Source organism: Stegodyphus dumicola, chromosome 8 (assembly GCF_044657685.1).
Source record: "Stegodyphus dumicola isolate Sdum_Otavi_A_Nest chromosome 8, ASM4465768v1".
NCBI classification, from domain to species: domain Eukaryota; kingdom Metazoa; phylum Arthropoda; class Arachnida; order Araneae; family Eresidae; genus Stegodyphus; species Stegodyphus dumicola.
Genome location: NC_140775.1, coordinates 129295079 through 129319316, shown reverse-complemented (window position 1 = coordinate 129319316; position 24238 = coordinate 129295079). Strand labels below are relative to the sequence as shown.

The 24238-nt window shown below is 31.2% G+C and overlaps 1 protein-coding gene across 1 annotated transcript in view; it reads left to right on the top strand.

Moving 5' to 3' along the window:
• Window positions 1-24238, top strand: part of LOC118185351 (lipase maturation factor 2-like) — a 138899-nt gene that overhangs the window by 19850 nt on the left and 94811 nt on the right. Inside the window, exons 3-7 of the mRNA XM_035355193.2 lie at window positions 6604-6812; window positions 14600-14628; window positions 16218-16435; window positions 19111-19289; window positions 22312-22438. Of these exons, the coding sequence (XP_035211084.1) occupies window positions 6604-6812; window positions 14600-14628; window positions 16218-16435; window positions 19111-19289; window positions 22312-22438 (762 nt within the window). The remainder of the gene's footprint in view (window positions 1-6603; window positions 6813-14599; window positions 14629-16217; window positions 16436-19110; window positions 19290-22311; window positions 22439-24238) is intronic.

Genomic DNA, 24238 nt, shown 5'->3' with positions numbered 1-24238 from the left:
GTTGGACATCTAATTAGAATTTTGTTTTCAAAAATTGTGGGTGCTGTTCTGTTATCAGGATCGGATTCAGAAATGTAATGAATGTATGCGCATGTGTATGTACATATGTGCATATATGTGTATATGTATACACATACATTCTTGCTTACATGTATACATACATGTCTGAATCCCGTCCTGATGACAGAACAGTATCAAATTATGCATAAAGATTCTTAAGCTAGTAAATTGGATTTCTTTGAACCCTTACACATTAACAAAAATATGTCTTCATTAGTTAATGACATAAACTTTTTAAGGCAAAATTATAATATCTGAGCTGTTTCATCTTCCATTAATTATTTTCCTTGACTGATCACACTGCATTTGCTTTTGTCATACTCCATTCATTGCTTTCTGTTATGGGGTTCCAACCTTTTCTCTTATAGCTAAGTGTGTGGAACCTCGAGAACTGGTAAGTGAATAATTGCTTTAGTTCAGGAAACAGAAGCGTAAACTCAAGCAGGGTTAATTACCCTTTATTTCTGAAATTAAGAATTTGCAGTCCGCTCCTACTGTAGAGCATACAGAAAAGTCTCCATTTTGGCTTGAATTCAAGAGTACTAAGAAATCAAACTTAACTAATGCTTAACTAAAAAGATATAGCTGAAGCTATCAAAATTCTAAGGAGTTGGCCCTTAAATGTTAACTAACTGGCAAAGCTATCAAGGGCCTGAAATATGGCCGGGCTTAGTAATAGCTTAGAGAGAGTGTAGCCAAATGGCAAACACACGCTAGTCAGCATCTCTGGCTCTCTAACAAAGTCAGTGGAAGACTTAAATACCGCTCTTCCTCATTTGCATTAACCACGATTCTAAAAACACACTCTGGCAGAAAATTGTAAGCTGAAATTAAGAGAGACAGAAAGTAGCTAAAGGTAACTGTTAAAAACTTTGGATAAACCGTACATCTTTTATTTTAATACTCGAAGAATAAGGTCTCAAAACGACCTTGTTCAAGAGTTTAAATTCTCAAAAATTTCTTAAAGTTGAAAGTCAAAAACTTCCTAACACTGTGCATTAAACAGTTTCGTTATAGTTGCTATATACAATTTTCAGTCTTTTCCTAAAATCTTAACTTTAAGTTAACTGTTTTTACTCTTAACTGAAGTCTTTTCGACTAAAAGATATTCACCACTAAATTCTCAGAAACTTGCGAATTCTTAAAAAGAGATATTTACAAACTAAATTCTCACCAACATGCGAATACAAAAAGTCTTTCTGTTTAAAAGATAATTACAACTAAATTCTCGCAAACTTGTGAATTCAAATTTTTTCTTTAAACAGCATTTAGCAACTTTAAACAACATGACATAACCTGAACTTTCAATGTAAAATAGGAAAACACACACACACACACACACAAAAAAAAAAAAAAAAAAAAAAAAAATCACTTATCTTTTTTTCTTCTAAACTCCTCCATCCTAATCAAGCAGAACTGCTCAAAGGTTGGTTACTTCAACACTTGCAGTTTCCTCCTTTGGCTTAGCTGGCTTGTTTTCTTCGTCAGAACTCTCTTGCGTTTTCCCCCTTGTTGATGAACCTGGTGGCCTTTCGCACTGGTTGTGGGGGTTTGAAATTGGAGTTTCCTCCTTACCTCTTGGAAGGCCACTTCTTTGTTCAGGATCTTTAAACCTGTGCTTAACTTTTCTGGTATGTTGAAATGGCATGGCTCCTTCATCGGCTGTTCTTTTTCCACAATCCTTCAGCATGAAGCTCCTTTGACCTTCCTTGTGGTGGTTGCCGCTAGGGAATGCAGACTTTCTGGCAAAGCCTCTTTCCTTGAATCTGGAATTCGTCGTTGTCGTACTCATTTTACTGGAATAGTATCCACTGTTCTTTTCCTTTTCATCGTTCGTACTGGCTTTGGTTGTGGATCCATTTTCCTGGCAGGTTCTTTCGTAGGTATTACTTTTCCTCTTTTTTGCTGACTCTGGACCTTGTGCTGGTTGGATATGTTTAACCAGTGTTTCTTCCCTTTCGGCCTGCTTCCTTTTTGCTGTTGGGGGATTCGAGCTCAGGGTCTGCTTTGGTAAAATTCTTGGCTCGCTTCCAGGATCCAGCAATAAATCTTGTAAAACTTGTCAGTACAACTATAATATGATTTTAACTGATCAATATTAGCAGTTACTTGCTAGCCGTTTGCAGCCTTTAAATAAAAAATTGATTGTTTAATTCTTTCAATGATGAAGGTCCCTTCAAACCTGGGTTCAAACTTGGCCACTCTGTTTTCGGGTGCAGATGATAACAAATGTTTCAATTTCAGTATTTTTTTACCGACAGTATATTCTACATCCTGTCTATTTCTATCATAGTAAACTTTCTGTTTCTGCCTTGCTGCATCAAAATTTTTAATGGCCTCATTTATGATTGCCTGGATATCTTTCAATTTAAATTCTTCTTGCCTTTGCTGCACAAGAAAAGCTTGTCCATAGGTGTTAAAAATCTTTCTCCCTAAAAACAGTTCTGCTGGGGTTTTTTGTGTAGTATCATGCGCTGCTGTTCTCGAGGCAAAACCTAACTCATTGTCCCAGTGGTCATGGTAATTCTTAACGTATCCCTGAATACTTTTTACAATATTCTTATTTACACGTTCCACAATATTCAATTGCAGTCTGTATGGTACCATTTTTAGATGGTGTATACCGAGTCCTGTGCAAAGATTTTAAAATAAAGTACTCACAAACTGTCTGCCGTTGTCCAATATTACTTTTACTGGGGCTCCGTATTTTAAAATACGGTACAAAGTCCGTAATCCGGACATCCATTATCCGGAATGATCTATAATCCGGACCTCAAAGCCGCAACCTTTTTTTTTTTTTTTTTTTGTTTTTGTATGCTTTACGCATGCGCGTAAACCGTTTATTGTAAAAAATTGGAAAAATATGATTAATTGTAAACCTTTTATTGCAACATCTCTCCTCCTTGAAATGTTTATTAGGTTTAGTTCTTATTTTAATGTAATATAGTAGTTACTTCTACTTCTTTTTCTTACTGCCACTGTTTGCGTTGAGAATGGACTGTTTCAACCTAATAAAGGTGCAAAAACGAAACGTGATGTTACGTCATCTGGAAAGCCGATTTGTGCCGATAGCTGATTGGTTGCCGTGAGATGACGTCATGCCTACTTCTGGTATAAGTATCTCGCATCGCTCTGGCTCACCCTTTCTAGTTCCTGCTTTCCTGGCACTTGGATGTGCGGTTTCCAGCCCCTTTTGAAGGATGCGTGCAGTCTGGTGAATAAGTTCCTTGGTTCCTGTCCACAAGATAACTGTTCCTGAATAAGTTCCTTGGTTCCTGTCCATAAGATAACTCTTCCTGAATAAGTTCCTTGGTTCCTGTCCACAAGATAACTGTTCCTGAATAAGTTCCTTGGTTCCTGTCCACAAGATGACTGTTCCTGAATAAGTTCCTTGGTTCCTGTATATGAGATGACCTTTCCAGAATAAGTTCCTTGGTTCCAGAGGCTACAATGTGAGTGACTGCCGTGGGCGGCATCCATGTTCTTCATGAAGGTGGCATTTAAAATAAGTGAGCGGCGATTCCTTGTGTTCAACTAATGTAAGCGGAGTTAGGCCGGATTTAAGTGCTTTCAAGAACTTTACTTAAATTTCAATTGCTTTCTTGACCATTGATCATGGATTTATTGAATGTGTAGCCAATTTCATTTGAGACCGCATAATTACTGTTTAGAACATTTTGTTTGTATTGAATGCCAGTATTTTTGGAGCCCAGGTAAAAATATTATTTGATGAATGATGGTTATATTATATTTTTTCTAAGACTCTGATATTGTTTAAATTTATTTTTTGTGTTTTTATCCCTTTTTATATTGTTAATAAATTGGTTAAGTTTGAAACTTCTTTATTATCTTCAATGTCTGCATAACATACTATCTCAGGGAGCTTTTATTGCTACTACTGCTAAATGTTTAATTTATAAACTTTAAACTTTGCTTTAGCATCAGAATGCACGCACCCTATACTTCTACAGTCATAACACCTTGGTTCTGTACTCTTATTAGATATAGCGCATGCTTTATTTTGTGTGTTAGTACTTGAATAACCCTTATTCTTTGTATCTGGAACGCGGATTTTCTCATAAATTTTTAATTTCTCTTTGAACTCAGAAATAGTTTTACAGCCATACAAAATAATTTTGTTACTACTCTGATCCGGTATCCCTTTGATTACATAATCAAGAATTGATGAATCATCAACAGAACCACGACTGGCTATTTTACGCATAGCAATTAAATATTCATAAAGGGAGTCACTAGGTTTTTAAGTGTCATTTAAGTCCAGACATAGTCTAAATGAACGCATTTTTTTTTTCTACTTACCACGATATTACTTGCGTAATCAGAACAGCTTGGCTTAATGATTTGTTTCTCTAACCACTCCGAAATCTATTTATCAATTTCACGCTGCTCTGTGGGTAATCATCCAACTTGGGGACAATTTCAGTCAGCAGGATAATGTGTAAGTATTATCTTTACATCAACATAACCAGAATATTCATGTAATGAATTTTAATACTATTAATGATTCAGTGATTTTTAATTGTAATCTTTTGACAGCAATCTTTAAATTCATCCATATTTATCATTTAATGGACAGTATTGTCTTCTGCTTTTTATATCTAAAAGCTGCAGGGATTTTGCGTGTTGGTGAATTGTATGTCTTTTATTTTAATAATAAATATGTTTTTAAGCCCAAAACGGATTGAAGATATTGAAACTAAGCTACAGTCATTAACTTCTGGATGCAGGACATTTTCATTTGTAAGGTTTATATATGTTAATTAACCAATTATTTTATGTTCTGAATTTTTACTGTTATTTTTCTCTTTTATTTTCCTGCTAGAATGCAAATTAGCTTGTGTGTATTTAAGTGAGGGTTGAGATTGTTTTAGTCAAAATGTGTTCTGCCTGCTGAATCCCATGTTACTAGTGTAATTTAAGCTAAGTGATCCTGTCTGTGGCATTGCTTTGCCGATATTGCTGTCACACTGGTATAGGCTTTGAACCAAGTTTTGCATTTAAATTTCTCTGTGTAGCTTTTGTCTAATAAATATTTAGTTTTGAATTTGAAATTCTGCTTTCTAGTGCACAGCATAAATGCTGTCTGATTTATAAGCACCAGTTATGCCTTCTGTTCAACTTACTCAGTTTTAAATAAAAGGGTACATACACCCTTCTTAAGTTCCATTTGATCTTAGACATATTGATAAGCTGCTTATATGTCTGTCTGAGGATTTGCCACCAGTTACATTTAGTTATAGGCACATTCTCTACACATAAATCAAAGTCCCAAATTAAGTATGTGGGAGTATTTATATGTACAAACCCATTAAACACTTTTTTATGTATATGCATGTAATGAAATACTTTGGATTGGATATAAAAGATGCTGCAGAACTAAATTCAAGTCTTTTTGATCAAAGTATATTTTGTTGAATGAAACACAACGAAAAAAACAAGCGCAGACACACATATGATACTCTCAATTATCTGAGCTTGGCCACCTTCACACATGCACATTCAGTGCTGTGCATGAGAGTGTTTGAAAAACAAATACGTAAGATTCTGAGCATGCTTTAAAATTTGCTGAATTGTATCTATAGGTTTAGTTTCATTAATTACCTTGATTACTAAGGGGAAAAGATATTGACTGTTACATTAATCTCGAGATAGCAATGACTTTTGTTGAAACAGACTTCTTCAATCAAAGGAGATTCGAATGCAGTAATAAACTGGCACTTTGAAAAACAAGTAGTGGAATTCAACAAATATTTAAATGTTCTTCAAAATAAAATAAAAGTATTGATTTAAAAAAAATAAACATATATATTATGCATGAAAATTGATAGTGTGAATTATCTATGTTTTTTTATTTATCTGCAATCCTGTTTCTTCAGCGTTAGCCTGCATAATCAAGAGGGCACTGTAATTGGTGATAAAGAAGGGAAGCAGTAGAGAAATGCAAAAATTACGATAAGGATGTTAGATTAAATGACTGAAATTATGGTTCTATTTTATTTCTGGTAGTTGATTTAAGATTTTGAATTGCAAATTCAGCATAAATTTTATCGAAAAGATTCGAGTATACATGTGTAATGAGCATGATATTAGAATCATATGACAGGAATTAATTTTAAAACGAAGTGGTGAAAGAACTTTAGTATAAGTACATTACTATATTTAGAATGAAGAAAGAAGTAACCAAATTAATAAGGAGATTATGAGGCTATTAAAAAATTAGAATTATTTTATCTAACATATCTTTCATATTGTATGTTTAGATGGATATACTGCACACACATATACATACATATATGTGTTAAGTGTATATATAATGCATGCACACATTTTTGAGTCTAACCTCTTACTTTTAAATATGTGAAGTTTTAGGTCTGTTTAAAGTGTAGTGTTGATGAGTTTAAAGTCATAATGCTATTACTTATATGTGTATAGTGATATTGCTTTGTTATGTACTTTTTCTTTTAAGTTGATTATACTTTGTTTTAACCAAATATGTTCTAATTTCATTACATTTTTCAACAGAAGCTGGAGCTGATGTTGTCCATCAAAAAGCAAAAGAAATTCCAACTCTGCTATGGCTTGCCCCAGCCCTTGGCATTGATGTTCCTTTCATGATGGATCTCATTGCATTGTTAGGAATTGTTGTCTCCTTTGGCTGCATGGTGTGGGGTCGAATGAGAGATATGACAAATTTTACTTTGTTATGGATGTTATATTTTTCTTTGTTTCAAGTAATTATTTGTTTAAATTAATATAACATATGTATTTTAAGCAACTAATTATAAAACTTTATGCAGAATGAATTTATTTTTAAAGATCGTAAAATTATATGCGCCTTTCAGTAATTAGTTTAAATTATATTTTATAATGTTTATTATGCATTTGTTGTAAACTCAAATATTTCAGGAGGTTGTGCGTGTATCTATAACTGTTCAAGGTTTTTTTTTTAATGTACTATTCTGCTTTATTCTTTATTTATTGAAATAAGCAAAGCTTTAAATGAGCCTAAAAGTTAGATAGATAGATATTTCATATATGTACAGAAAAAAAATTACCATAGTTGAAATTAATTGACAACAAAATATGTTTTCTCATTTAAAGTATCAAGTTGACACATATGTCTTTGTAGAGAAAATTATTTGCTGCATGTTATTCTATAATGAAAAAGATCCACTTTTTATGAAGTAAAATGGTGTAAAACAAAAAGCAATTACTGTGAATTTATTTTGGAGAACATATTAGCATTTGCATGTCTTCAGAAAAATTTCTCATATCAAAACAAATATTTTTTAAATCATAAAATAATGCTTTGATAAGTATTTGCCCTCCAGTGGCCAAGTGTGTAAAAGTGCTAAATATTGGAAATTAAATTGATGTTGGAATCCCGGTGATGAACTAACTGCATTAGTGCGTTTGTGTTTTTTCCATATGTAACATAAATATGAATTAGTTTGCTTTAGAAATCTCTCCATCATAGGTACCCCAGAGTTGCTTTGTCATATTTAACAAAACATAATGACTGATAAATATGCAGATAATACAGTAAAAGGTCTGATAATCCAGAATGTTTTAATCTGCAATGCCTGTAATTTATGTCATTTTTACATATGTACAAACAAAAATTTAATTTGTGGAAAATAGCGGCACTTTTTTCCCCTTCTTTTCTTTGTAATTATTCACATCTCCACTTTAAAATAGCAAACTCACAGGGTGACTTTGTGCAGCAGTTGTGAACTCATTGCTGACTAATTTTTCATGAAGCTAATGTACAAAAATCCCCCCTGCCACTTTCCCTCCTGTGTATACAGCATTCTGTTTTCATTTAAAAAAACATCAGAGAACTGCAAAAACTTATCATCCGTACAACTTCAGCATTGCACAGTGGCCAAAACAGACATGTACTACAAGCATATCTACATTTTTGCAATAAAATTTTTTTGTGGTATTATGGGTTACTACATAACTATTTTTGCAATGTTATTGCTTTGCTTCATTAATACTTTCTTGTGGCGTTTTGTTGGAGGTGCAGATAATCAGAAATATCATTTGTTCTTATACAAATGCGCAAACTTTTTTTTAAAAAAATGTATTTTAATTGAAGAAGCAAATTAATTTTATTATTGAAGTTATTCAGCACTTTCTATGTGCACCTCTCTTTTTATTATAAATGAGGATGCTGCACAAACAGTTTGTGTTGACGTGCTTAATAATATTTTGTCAAGCTATTTTTGACTCTTGAAAGAAGAAACGTGCTTTAGAACACTGTGTTGTAAAATTTGTAAGAAATTATTGTTAACGTTAAATACAAGGGATCTGAAATGGAACTGTCAAGCTACTAGATTAGAACCATCATTTTTTTTCCATTTCTGTTGCAAAAAGTCAGCTATAGAATGTCACCAAATCATGTGTGTGTACTTTAGGTACTAATTTTATGTCATATGACACTTTGAATGTTTGGTACTGAAAGTTAAAAAACAAGGACTTATGACATTCAAGAAGCAGAGCGCTCTCTCGCCGGCCTACTGATGTTGATGAAGCCTGCCTGTGAGGACTTGTGGAATAAGATCAGTATGCAACCACTCCAGAGCTTACTAAAATGTTAGACTGCCATGCTCATTAGTTGCACTATGCATCGCATGAATTTGACGTACAAGTTCAGTCACTGGGTGCCACATGAGCTGATTCAGGCAGAGAATGATAGACGTGTTGAGGCCTGCACTGATCTGCTAAAATGTCAACATGTGAACATGTGAAATTCTGGACCGGATTGTCACTTGTGATGAAAAGTGGATTTACTTCAACAACATAGGCTGAATAGGGGGTTGGTCTGCATTCATTGAGCCCGTAGGTAATGTTACAAACACAATTTGGCTAATAAAAATATCATGCTTTGTATCTGGTGGGATTGCCATGGTATTATCGACAAGGAATATCTGGAAAAAGGTAAAACTCTTGACAGTAAGGTGTACATGAATTGCTAGTCTGTGTTGATGCTGCTATTAAGGAAAAGCATTGAACTGATTTCTGGCACAAAAAACGTAATATTCCATCAAGATAATACAAGACCACTTGTGTCAGCATTCGCCGGCTAGACTCTGTACACACTCAAATGGGATCTTCTGCCACATCCATCATATAGCCCCGAGATCGCTCCTTCGGACTTCTACCTTTTTTCACACCTGCAGCTACTTATTGATGGTGTTATCCTCCATTTTGTGAGGATGTCTGAAGGAATCACAGCCTCCAAGTTTCTGGGCTGAAAGCTTTCAAAAGCTCCCAAAACTTTGTCTAAATATCATAGATTTGGGTGGTGATTACTACCCACACTAAAGGTACTGCTTTAATGTTTTTTTTTTTTTTTTTTTTTTTTTTTTTTTTTTCCCTAACTTTATTAAGAATATTTTTGGCAGACAACTTGCAGTACAACCATACATTGGCAGGGATAGATTCTTAAAAATATTTTTTTTTATTATTTATTTAAAATTTTTTTAATCCCCCCATTAAAAATAGAAAATAAAATAATAAGTTACTAAAGAATAACAAAATTTTCTTTTATTGATTTCAGAGTCCTGATTTAAATTCCTCTGTAAGCTATAAATAAAATTAATCCAGTTGAACATACGCAGAACATTGTGGTAGAATTAGCGAAACTACTCTGATATGCACGCTCAAGTCGCCAAACACTTTTGGCGAGAAACTCCATGCTGCCGTATTACTATCTAAATTTTTTGTCTACATTTCAAACTTTCAGCCTAAAATGTCTCCAAAAACACGGTTTTCGTACATGCAAAAACCACGTTTTGAACGCACAATTTAAGCTAAAAATCCAAAACAAAAAATTTAGATAGCAAAAACGTAAAGTTTTTAACAAAAAATATTTGACAAGAATCCATGTCCACAGAGATATGTTTTAACTTTAATTAAATTTTAACACAGAGATATGTTTTTAAAAAAATCTGTGAATTTCAAAATATAGGCAGCGAAGGAATCTATGAACTACGCACACCTCGCTTTAATAAATTAACATAACAAAAATAAATTTCAAAGAATACCATGTACACAGCATCCTGTTTAAACTTTTAAAAAAATCTACGAATTCCACAATTTAGGCAACGAACGAATCTACGAACTATTCACACCTCGCTTTAATAAATTAACATAACAACAATAAATTTCAAGGAATACCATGTACACAGCGTTCTGTTTCAACTTTAAAAAACATCTACGAATTGCCCAATCTAGACACTACACACTAATCAACAAAATAAACTAAAATAACTAAAATAAATTTCAAACAATTCAAAAAAACAACAATAACAACATAAATTCATACTAAAAACAATGAGCATAACATTCTACAAAGTAAGAACAAGAATAAAATAAAATGCACTTAGCATGAATTAAGGCTTTTTCGAACAGCAGAAATACCAATTTAATACCGCCTTTAACATGCTGCCACGTAATCACTATCGTATTTATATGACAGCCAGAGACACTATCCAGAAAATTCATACTATGGTTCACAAATAAATAAAATCACAAATAATCACAAATCCTTACATCTATCATGCACAGCCACTAAAAATAATCTCCCAGACCTTCTTTGCACTCCTCCAAACACCCACTGCTCCTCAAGAGGATGGCCACATTGATATTTCCTTTTGCCGAACTTCAATTCAACAACTTCGAGCATTTTATCTTTCCCCCTATCTTCTCAGACACAGACGCGAACCAACGAGCTCCAGCCAAAGATTTTTCAGTGTCAACAGGGTTGCCATACAATACACAATTGCGCCAAAAACCAGCACAGAACACATATCGCCACATTTGGTGAAATTAGGGCATATATCAGAGTTGTACCGAATTAGCATAAGAATTCAGTCTTGGGAAAGCCGTACAGCTGGGGATTTTGTTTACAATGTATTTATTTATTTGTTCATTTTATCTCTCATTTAAGATTGTAAAAATTATGTTTATTATTGTTTGCCAAGTTTTTGGCCACTCCTTCTTGGTGTTGCATTGTTAATGTCGGGTAGTATATATATATAGATATTGTTTCATAAGAATAAATTGAATTTAATTTAAAAAATTAAATTTAAATACATATTTAATTAAATATGTAAGAATTTAAATTTGTTTAAATATATATATATTAACATAAGGCTTGGGGCAGCCGATTGCAATAAAAGTGGGTGGTGCATAACTAATTACATGTTATAGCAATCCCATATACAAAATTTCAGCATTCTACTAGCATTCTACTCGTTTTTAAGTTGTGATGCACATATGTAGGTGCATGTGTACATACCTACAGAAGTTATGAAAAAATATCTTTCCTGAATCCATTTTATAATCTGTTTTGGATTAAAAAAAAAAGTCTTTTATTCTGTCCATACGTACACATGTCATACAAAAACATTGTTCAAATGGATTCAAGATTGGTCAAATCGGATATTTTCATTGAAATGCGATACCCAAAATTTTTCGCGATTCCAAAACTGCCTTTACTGCGAACAGGGAAGTGTGGGGGGGGGGATACTTTAAGCCCATTTGCTATTTTGTAATTATTTATAGATTTTTCTAATCATAATTAATCCCAGTAATGTTTTTTCCCCCTAAAAGGAAAAATTGTATTTGGATTTCTTCCCCAAACCTAAAAAGGTACTAATTTAGATCTTTCATAAGAGCAATTTCATTAGATAAGGATACTTGTATATATTAAATTGATGGAATTTTTGTTTTTCAATGTTTTGTTTTATGCTTAATTTTAAAAAAATAAGTTGAAAAATTGTGTCCAAATAGAAATATTTTCAACCTTTTCATTGAAAAATTAAGCTCTGCAATAAACTTTAAAATTAAACATGTTAGAGATTTCTTTAAAAAATAATAATTTAAGCTTGAAATTTTTAAAGCATTAAATGGGAATATAAAGTAACTGACGTGTGCATAGATCTGGTTTCATAAAATCCTATATTTGAAGATTCTGTTATAATTTTTGATGTAATGTTTGTTATCCATCTTGAAAATTTACATAAGAATTTGACCTTTGTAGATATTAAAGATAATGTGTTTGGATTATGACTCAATTTAATGTTTTATTCCAGATTGGCCTATAGGACGATTTGCAGTTTATATATATTAAAAAAAAATTATTGGGTGTAAAATATCATGATGCATGGAATTATCTATCAAATATATCATTTAAAATACTATGACTTCATTGGTAAATTTTTGGCATTTTTAGATCAGATATCATGCAGATACAGTTTCAGTGAATTTAAGTTATGAAATAAGTAAAAAATGTTCTAGAATTTGTGAATTGAAAATATTTACTAATAAATTTTTCAAAAAAGTAATAACAGTTTATGCATAGAAAGTGACACATACTTGTGCCTTTAGATATAAATAAATGCTGTTCTTTTTATTGTATAGAAAATTTTAAATCTTATACACCCATTGCCATGAAAATTTTTGCATTAATAATAATTGCTGAATCATAATGAAATTTGCCATGAAGATTAGATAGATTTGCAAGTGATTAGATATATAAACATCATTTTGCATTGGAACTTCGTTTTAATTGACAAATAAAAAAAAGGTATGCATTAAAAAAATCCAAAAAGGTGTTTTGCTTGAACCTTATTTATTGTAGAAGGTAACATTTTTGAAAGGAAGCTGTTACATGGCCATTGAAGATAGTATAATCAGCTATTGGAGTTTGAGAGAAAAATCATTGTGATGTTAGAAGCCAGGTGGTGTGCTATGTGAGTAAGCCACTACTTATGCCATTGTGGCTTTACTATGTGCAGGTGTTGGAACCAGTGGATTTTAGAGAGAGGTTGTGTACACAGCAGCCAGGTAAGGACACCATCGGCACATCATTAGACAAGAAGACTTATGTTAACCAATATACATACTTAACAACTCCCTCATTGTCCTCCATCTACATACTGGCAGCTGTTTTCATACAGACCTCTGTATCTGTTCGCACTATCATGAGTTGCCTGCCTGAAGGAAATTTGGTATTAAGGTGCCATTATTTGTCCTGGCATTGACACCCGTGTGGACCTCCGGAATGGTGTTGCACTCGATGGCATTGGACAGCAACCATCTGAAACTAGGTAGTCTTCAGTGACAATTAGAGATTCAATCTAGGTAATGAGAACAACTGTGTATGTATGTGCGAGCCCAGTAGTGAAATCTACCTCTCCTGCAAGCTTGTGTGGTGGTGTGGGGTTATCTCTAATATTAAATTATGGCATCTTAAAAGCCCAGCAGTAATTCATGATCTCCTTCAGTAACATGTGTTGCCACTCGTGGCAGGGTTAACAACAGTCATTTTTCAACAGAATAGTGCTCAGTTACATACAGCAAGTGTGTCACAGAAGTACCTTCTTTACATTAACGACCTTCCCTATCCTACTTAACATCGTGAATGCTTGTGATCACTTGGGATGATAAATTGGACAGCTTAGTAGTTTCATTGAGCTAGAAGTGCATTTACAGCAACTGTAGAATGAGATGGCGTGGGATTTACATACCTCAGTGCCTGCCCTCTTGCATTGTTTATTCAGTCTAGAAGTGGCCCAGATGAGTACTAAACACTTCATTCATTTTTAGTTTTTTTCTGTAATAAGTGATGATGATTTTGTAATCACTTACTTTAGTCAAGGATGCACATATATATGTAAAGTTTCATTTGATTTTGACATTTCCTTCAAATGGAGCACATATTTTTATGGCAATGACTGTATTTTTGAGGAGTGATGTTATATTCCTTTGCATTACCAGATGACAAGGTATTGTAATATAATATTGGAGGAAATGAGAAAGAATATTTTTCAATGTTACTGGTAGTATGATAAATTAGTCTCTTTTAATAAAATATGATGAAATTATTAAATATAATAAGGCATATGTTTGGATTGAAATTTTGTAAAAATGCCCAGTATAAGACAATATGCGTTCAACAGTTTTTTAGGAAAGGATATGTGCATTGAGGTACTGGTTCTACAGTAAATTCTTATTTATGTGAATTTATCTGGAACATTAAAATAAAGACACACACATGTGTACTCAAAAGGGGGGGGGACCTCATGTGAATAGATCTTAGACAGTCTTTTAATTTAAATGTTTGGTAATTATGTAGTGTGCAATTATCACTTTTAGTTAGTTGTTTATTTCGTAGAGGATACTACTAAAATGCTATTTATAATCTCATATTTGCTGTAAAATGGCAAAAAGAAGAAATGGTTAATATGACAACCTATTTTAGTACGATCATCTAAAAAAATAACTGACTAAAAGCAGTGGATCACAAAAGTTTTTAATATATGTCATTCTGTTTTATGGTTCTTCATTCATTGAAATTTCTACTTTAAGAGATACATTTATTATATTTGGAAAAAACTTTAAGACAATGTTATCCTTTACCAGAAAACACCGAATTTACTTTTTGCTTCGTAATTTCCTTTTACTGTTATTTTACCTTTACCTAATTTTATACTTTTTTTAATAGGTTGGTCAAACATTCTTGTGGTTTCAGTGGTATGCAATTTATTTTCATTTTATATAATTACAGAATCATTTGTCATCATTTGATGTGAATTTAGGGTTATCCAAAATGACCCAATTCCAATTTTTTTTAAATTTATAAACATATGTTAAGTGATATCAAGTTTTATCTCTGACAAATTGACTTTCACTTATTTTAGTAATAAAAACTAGTCTATGAAACTTAGAGGTGATAAAATTTTTTGTACACTTGACTCAGTATGTCTTCTGTTACTATCTCCACAGTGTTGATAATGCATTTTGGGATATTTGTAGGAAATGGTGGCATAGTTATGTGCTGTTAAAATGGAAAAGTCAAATAAAATAAGATGTTGTGGAGATATATTTAGTTTTGCTAACAGTTAATTTTTAGTTAAAACAACTTTCTTTTCAGCCTCATTTTCACTCATTCTTTCTTGCCAGAATTTTAATAAGCTAGAGTGCATGGGTTCAAATGAGGTACAAGAAAGTACTATTTAAAGAAGGGTTTTGAAGTTGATTTTAGAACATATTGAGTACTTCTAACCATTAGGCTTGTTTTTTGCCGATTTCTACAAATTAGAGCCTTCCTGCACATAAATTATCCTTTAAGCCATTAGACTAGATTTGCTATATTTTGTTTTAAGTTCATCGTTATCTGTTTCAAGTTAAGCCAAAAGTGTTTGATTTGTGTAAACCCAAGTGGGACCATGTGTGAAATCATATTGAGTGAGTAAAGGCTTCTTTGCACCCTTCTTCTGATTTCTTGTTATCAGTAAGACATCAGGATAATTCCTCATACAGTCTTTTTAGAGCTCATTAGTTTCTGCTTCCAAAGAGAACGAGACTCTAATATGACCTAGAAAGCCAGATAGGAAAAACCAAGCTATTCTGCTCACTGTAATCAATTAAAAATGCAGATAATGCCTTATTAATACATAACATTATAAGCTCTGAAGAATTTTGTTTTTTAATTTGTACATTAAATAAATATACATCATTGAGTATAAAATTTTGCTTTTCAAAAATTGGATTGGTCATTTTGGGTAACCCAAAAAGTCTTTGACCTTTAAAAGTCTGACTGCAGTTATAATTAAAAATGACATTACTGTTCATTATAAATGTTAATTATAGTTTGTTCCAAGCTCAGTAATATTTGTAAAATATAAGAAGAGTCTCCTTATCAAAACATTATCTAGTAATTATTTAAAGAAAAGATCCATCTAATTTTATAATTTATATGTAAATTGAATCTAAATGCAAAATTCTTATAAAATGTTTCTTGAATTTTAGAGAAATTGATGCATAGTTTCTTCACAAAGCATTACTACTTTGCTATAAAGCATCTATTTCAATAAATTTAATTGAATTGGTTATTCTTAAAGGTATATTAATATGTTTTTTGAAAAACTGTGTGTATTACATTGTTTTGTGAAATTAAATGATTTTCTAAGGAATCGCTGTGTTTTATTTTTCATTAACGATTTTCTAAGAAATCACTTTGTTTTATTTTTCATTTAATTATCTTCATATACAGCTAAATAGTTTATAAGTATGGAATACATCATATTTCTAAGATTAAATTAAAACAATGTTCTTTTCAGGGATACATTATTATTGGAAATTGGTTTCATTACTATTGTTGTTGCACCCTTGGGATTTCTGCAAAGTTCTGTTCGTAGCGGTTTTATGTCATCTTTACCATCTCGTGCACATGATAACGTCTCTATGTGGCTTGTTCGGTGGTTGTTATTTAGATTTATGTTTGCTTCAGGTGTTGTAAAGTTAACGAGCATGTGTCCTACATGGTGGGATTTAACAGGTAATTTTTTGCTCTTAATGTTATTAAAAACATAATCAGAAGGCTTTTTTTTTTAATCTTCTGTTTTAAAAAGATAGTTTATTAATCGTAAGATAATGCTTTGTAAAATATTTTGTTTTGATTACTTTTATAATTAACAGATCATGACAGGTTTTTTGGAATCATTAAAAAAATAAGAAGGAAATGTCTTTTTAAAAATAACACATAAAATATAAAGAAAGATCCTGTGACAAACTATAAATGTTCCAGTATTTCACAAATTAATAGACCATGTATAAAATACAAAGCAGTCTAGTAGTTTTGTTGTAGAAATCGCTTTCAGCTACTTTCTTGTTTTACTGAAATAATTTTGTTTAAAATGATAACAGCTGTTTACTATCAGTCAAGTCCTCAATTGTACTGGTTTATTAAACATTACTCTTTTAATATTGTTACAGTATTGATGTCTATAACTAACTCATAATGAAAATAAATTGAGCTCAAAATCCAGACTAAAACTTGCAATAAAGATATCTGTATTCTTAGCCAGTAATTTAATCTGTGTCCAAATATTCCATTCACAGTTAATTGTAATTCAGCTTAAATAGCTATAAAATCAGAAGAATGATGCTTCTGTAGGTTTTTGCATTGACACGTGTGAATAATAGGCATGTCACTTTGTGAAAATTGCGTATTTGTATTTGGTGATTCAGAAAGTTTGCGGGTTTTCAAAATTGAAGTATGTTTTCTTCTAATTATTTTGTTACTACTGATAAGAAGTGACCTCAATCAAAGCGTATGTTTAAATAGGATCTTTTCTGCTCATATTGTGTAACTCTAGCATGTATTGTAACATAGTTCCCCCCCCCCTCTATTGGAGTGCTAAGAATGGAGAACCTAGAAATTCATTTCATCATATTATGCTGTATTATTTGAAAAAGGGGGGGGAATTGCTAATCAGACTGCTTGTAAAATTTTTGTTGTATGTGAACCAAATGCTCTTTCTGATGACATAGTTCAAAGGTGGTTTGAGAAGTTTAAGCATGGAAAGCTTTGAAGATGATGTACACTCTGGATGGCTATCCTTTGTATGTAAAAGGACCTATTAAAAGAAGCTGAAAATCCACCTTATACAGTTCAGAAACTAACAGGCAGTCTATATGTTTAAAAAAAATATGGTATATGACCATTTGAAGATTTGGTATGTAAGCTGCTTCAACCCTATATTTTAAAAGAGCAGAATATGCTTACTTGAGTTTTGGTATATGATTATTTGCTGAAAACGAAATGTAAAGCTCCTTTTTTGAAATGAATCATCACTGGAGAAGAGAAATGGATACTATGCAATAATGTTACGAGGAAAAGGTTGTAGGTAACCCAAAAAAGCCTCCTGTCAACATCAAGAGGGGCCTTTTGTATGGTCAAACTGTAAAGGAGTTTTATTTTATGAATTGTTGTCACCAAATCAGAATATAAACTTAGAAAAATACTGTTCTCAAATGGCTGTTTTAAAAGCAGAAATTGAAGCAAAGTGCCCAGAACTGCTCAGTTGTTGAAATGTTGTCTTCCATCATGATAATGTTTGATCTTACATTTGGATGGATGTCAGACAGAGACATATTGAATATAGCTGGGATGTTTTATGTCACCTCCCATATTCACTAGACTTGGCCTCCTTGGATTCACTAGACTTAGTCCCCTCTTCAGGTCACTTCAAAATTCTTTGAATGGCTTGAAGTTCACTTCTTTGGAGACTCTCAAGCAGCATCTCGATAATTTTTTTATGTATAAATCTAATTATTAAAGAAAGGAATTTTCCACATACTGGAGAGATGAAAAAAAGTCGCAGAAAAGGCTTATTCCAGGAAATTATTTTATATTTTTGTACTGCTTCATTGCAATTTATTATTGGAAAACCATAGAACTTTTTGGATGACCCAATATATGTGAGTAAATTCTTATCTTGCAAATGTGCAAAGCAGTGATTTAATGGGATCTTTATTTATAAATTATCTTTAATTGAAGAATTTCCCTTAATCAATTAGTCACTGACATTACAAGTTTCTTACCAAATTCCTTCATGACATAATGGGCTAGGTCTTGAGGGGTTTTCATTATTTCTTTCATGTTTAATACAATTTTGAGCTTTTAAAATATATGTGTGAAAAGGCTAAATTTATTTACATTGAAATGCTGTTGTATGCCAAAGATTTTAAAAAATCTTTTCTAATCTATATTTTAAAATAGTAGGTACCAGTACTATTTGTATTTGGAACTAGTTAATGTTTACAAAATATAGTTAGTGTTGTATATCAAGTGAAGATCAATGTGTTTGTAAACCGCATTTACTTGAAGAACATTAACATCTCATTATAATTATTATGTGTTATATTTTTATAATATATTTTTGGTAATATATTTCTCTTTTATGTATTATTATTTTTATAATCATAACCCTTTATAAACTATTAAATTTTCAGTCATTTTGGGGATTCTAAAATTCTGTGTAATTTTAGTCACCACATAAAAAAGTGTTTAAAAATAAAACTAATCACGGTTTATTACCATATGATCTAGAAATAAATAGCAGAAAATGTTATATAGGTATTGTCAGTTTTTCAGTCTTTTATATTAATTGTGTTTTGTTTGTTATTTATATAATAATATTCTAAAAATTATCTTCCTCTTTTTTTTAGCTCTGCATTATCATTTTGAAAGCCAATGCATTCCAACTCCAGTTGCATGGTATGCTCATCATTTACCAAAATGGCTATTGAAATTGGGTGTTGTTGGAACTTTTGTGATTGAAATTCCAATTCCATTCCTTTTCTTCTCACCTATTCGTTCTCTTAGATTATTTAGTTTTTATGCTCAAGTAAGTTAGCATGAAATAACAGTTATTTCAGAGTTACAAATATGTGTAAATATTAAAAATGTTTGTATTAGTTTTGCATTACTATGGAAGTCTCTCTTCCTTATATAATTAATTTCTACCATGTTTTGTTTTGTGGAATTTTGTGCGTATGATATTGTTTGCAACTTTCTGAAAGCTATCATAGAATGGAAGGTACTGGATTTAAAAATGTTTCAAACTTGGCAACAAAATGAGAGTTTTGGAATTATTTCTATAACTTTTTTTTGCGAATCACAGCAAAGATATGAAAGAATTCTTACAATTTCTGTTTCAGGAAATGCAGGCACTGCAGGTAATAAATTTTTGAGAATCAATTACTGTAGTTCAGTGAATGAACTGTAGTCCTGATATAACAGTTATCATCTAATTTGTTTATTTCCTGTCTACATTTGTATGTCTTTGCCAGTGGTTAGCCTAAAATATAGTTTAAATCTGCTTAAACTCAACATTTTCTTGCTTATGGAAGACTTTCTTGCAATACTTTATAATAGTAAGTATAATGATTTTGATAGCCTACATTTGTTCATTTCTATATGATACCTACCTGTTATGTTAAACAAAATTCTGAAAAATATGTGGATCTAGTTTATCATTGCAAGTTGCTTTTATACCAGCTTTTAATGTCTAATTTCATTTTTTGAACAATTGTATTTGCTTTTTAGCTGCATTTAAAAGATCAGTATCCTTTACTGGATACCATACAGTTTAATAGAATTGTTTGTTGAAATGATTATTTTCATATACATTTGGATGTTCCCCAACTAACATTTTTCTTTAATTGTGAATATTAAATTTTTAGTTATAGTTTAGCTTAAAAAGTATGATGATTCACCATTGCACTTCCTATTATATTGCATCAGTTTCTCATTTCAGGATATAATTCTTCCTAAGAATAATTTTCTGTTGATTTCGTATGCTGTGAGCTTTTACTCTTTGCTATCTCTGGTTTATTACCCAATTTTTAGTGCAATATCCACTTTTTTATTGTGCTACTTTTTTTCTCGTGTTCTTTGTTTCTGCCAGTATTTAAAAGCTCTTGCAATGGAAAATATTAAATCTTGTATTTCAATGTAGATCAACATTAGAAAAAAATATATTTGAAATTCTTTTCATATGGTATTGCTTTCATCAGTAGAACAGTTCAGTAATACAAGAGAACTGAAATGTGCGGTATCATTTTAAGTTTTAATGCCATGAGAAAAAATGATGTTTACAAAGCTTTCAGGTGCTTTGGTTTGAAACTATTTTTATTATTATTTTGGATGTTATTTCTATGTAATATATGATCTACCTCCTAAACGTTTTTGAGCGTTTGTGCCTCACACAGGGCATAAACAGGAATATATTAGTTATGATCATTCTATATATAATTCTATATACAGGGTGCTCAGAAAATATCTGGCGAAAAATGTAAAAACAGGTAGACTGAAACAGATTTTGTAATGGAATGTGTGTTTTCAAATGGCACATTAAGTTAATACTGGGTATTATTGAGAAGAAGATAAAAGCATTCTGCTAGTGTGAATTCTTATTCCACGTGCAGATTTCCAATGGTGTACATTGTTATCTGAAAGCAGAGCTTACCAGCAAGTATTGTATCTGTAAGGTATCAGATAGAAATAGAGCAGCTGCTTAAAGGAGGTAAGGAATTGTCCATTGTTCCTGTTTTTAGTAGCTGCTGTGAGTTAAGCACAGCCCCATAGATAAAATTCATCCTGGCAAGCTTCATGTTCGTGTAGTGGTGTATACCACTCAAAATCTTAATGGGGAAAGACAATTTATGCCAGATTAATGCCTTTATCTTCCATTCAACAGTGCCCTGTACCACCACAACATGCTATTTTGGCACAGACTTTCCATTATAAAGCTTGCTTATTTCATTCTTCTCTCACTGCCTTTATGTTTCTGCCATATATTTTCTGAGTACCCAGTATACTTAAAAATAGCTGGCTCAGGCTATTGACATAATCAGTACAAGTTGTTTAAAATTATTGTTATGTAAGAATATCTATTTTATTGCTCCATTATATTAATATGTGTAGATACATGTTTCCAAATAAGGTTCATTTCTGAACAAAAGCTCAAAAATTAAAAGAATGAGAATTATAATTATTAATACTTCTTCCTTAATGTTGTAACTATTAGAATAGTTCATACTAGGAAAAATCAGAATATTAGTGAATTATTAAATTCAAAATTATAGAGGTATGCATATAATTTTAATACTAACATTTGTGATAACTCTACACTAAAAATTTTATTATGCAAGGTTAAATTTATTTAATGCCACATAAATTTAAAATAAAAGTACCTTTGAAATGAAGCTTGTGCATCATGTCTGATTTTAAAGTTGTTCAAGAAACTTATAAGTTGTTTTGCTTTTATACCACTTAGCAGTAATAACTTCTGTTGAGAAAATCTGTGTACCATTTTTATAATGTATTTTCATGTAACATTTCTACGATGAACAAGCTAGCTCTTTGAAAATTAGAAAAGAGTTTTTTAAATAAGAATGTGGTACTTTTTAGTTTGAATTTATTAATGCTTTTTAATAAAAAATATTTTATACTTAGTAATTGTTAAAGTATAAACTAAGATTAACAAATTAAAAATGTGCTTTATGTTTATGATTGTACACTTGAAAATAACAAATACTCACTGAATTACTCATTGAATTATTTTAAATATAAATTCCTCTCATGTATATATTTTTTTTTTTTTTTACAGGAATAGCTTAAACATTTCAGAAGTTATCAGAATTACTGAAAACTTAAGGGGAAAATTATTCTGAAATTTTCTAGGCAAACAGTTGTATGGGCTAATTTGTTTAAAACATATTAAGTAGTATGATCACTATAATTATAAATTTTAAGTGGTGATAAGAATAAGTTGTTAAAAACTAATTTATCTTGTAATTGGTTATAAATACGAACTTGATTTATTATATTTTTTAAATCCCAATATTTGCAACAATGTTTTCCAGGTATTCTTCCAGATTTTGATCATTTTGACAGGGAACTTTAATTTCTTCAATTTGCTAACTATTGTAATGTGCTTGTCCTTGGTAGATGATGATTTTCTACTAAGCTTAGTCGGACGGCCGGTTCCAGGTATGTCACCACTTTATTTCCAATAGTATTTACAATTACAATACATTTTAATCATCTTGCTCAGATTATTTTGTCATTTTAAATTTTACATTACATTGATACGGTGCAAAGACTAATTTAACAAAGAATTTTTTAATTATCTCTTCATTCTTAATTTGATTTTAGAGTAGTGTTTTTACTATCTTATCATTATAAAGTGAAATCCTAGAGCTCTAACGTCTAAAGGCAGAAGACAAGATTTATAGATCTACAATTTCCAGAAAAATGTGACGATATGAAAATGTCTTCATGGTATCAACACATAATGGACATATTTTGTAGGAAATTTGTGATGAATTTTTCATGTTTTAAAGAATTTTTGGGAAAACGGTGAAAACAAAATTATTTGAATTTTCTCCTTTTGATCCCAGAAGGCTTAAGTTTAACATGTTTATTTTCTTATCTTTCAACTAAACACAAGCACTGAAGCAAGCAAGGAAAACAAAGAAATTGAAAAACAACAATTTATTAAAAGATTCATCTTATATTTCTCAGTGCACTATATGTACCTCAGTGCCTGCCCTAAATTCTAGAAATTCTGCCACACTGGTTCTGGTGCTGGCCTTGACCTTATATCATTTCTTCTGTGCATTAAGTGCAAGCATTTCTTTAGAATAACAGAAATCTTTAATTAAATCTGAAAAGTTTGAAATGAAGCGAAAATTCGGTGAAAAAAATTTATTTTATAAAGAGAGAGAAAATTATTTTTCAAAGGTACATTGTTGAAACATTAAGAAATTGGGTAATGAAGCAGAGACTAGTGGGAACATTGATGTATTTATTGAAACAAATAAACATAGAAAAGATGCTAAAAAGAAGGAAACTGTTGTAAATTAGCTAAAGTATCCAGAAAATTTTCAAATTAAGAAGACATATAAATGTTTTGTTGTCTGTTGTTATTACAAAACATAGTTAATTGTTTTGTTTATTGTAATATACAGTTAAACTAATATCACTTCAAAATCAATTTCATAAATTATGACTGCTGTAAAATGTTCTTAATGCTTTTTAATGAATATTTTTTTAGAAATAAAATAATGTAATTGTAACCATATAAATCTATTGAGTAATGCTATCTAACCACATAATTTAATTATTTGTAACTAACTGCTCACCCTTAGATGTTATCTCCTTTCCTTAATTCTTATTGTAAATGCAGGATGCAACACAAAAATGTAAAAATTAATGTAAAACATTGTTCCTTACACTAATGAAACATAAAATAATATGAAAGGACCTATCATCTCTGGTGCTTTGGCGACTTATTGAAACTTTATGTAAATATTGTATATTAACCGGTTTGTAACTCGAGCAAATCTACATGAAGCTACAACACAACACTAACTAGGTTAGACAAAATGCAGCTGACTTTCAACACTTGGAACCATACCAGTCAGCATTACTGATCTCTGTCTCTATGCAGTGGTAACAGCCAAGCTTCTGTTATGAGTCATGCTCATTATTATTTTACTTCACAATTTAATTTCTGCCACATTACATGAAATTTGCATACATATCTGGGCTGAGTGACTATGTGACAAAATGAGGTACAAAAGGAAGAATCAATATAAAGATGTTTGTAAAATTTTAAATTATAAACCATTAAGCTTCTTTAAAATATGTCGCACTATTATAAATGTAAAATATAAATATTTCAAGTAATTTTATAACTATGCTAATTACTTGAAAATATTATGAAGTTAATTTTATTCTTGAATTTATTGTATAATTAAGTTAAATATTAGATTATGTTTAATAATG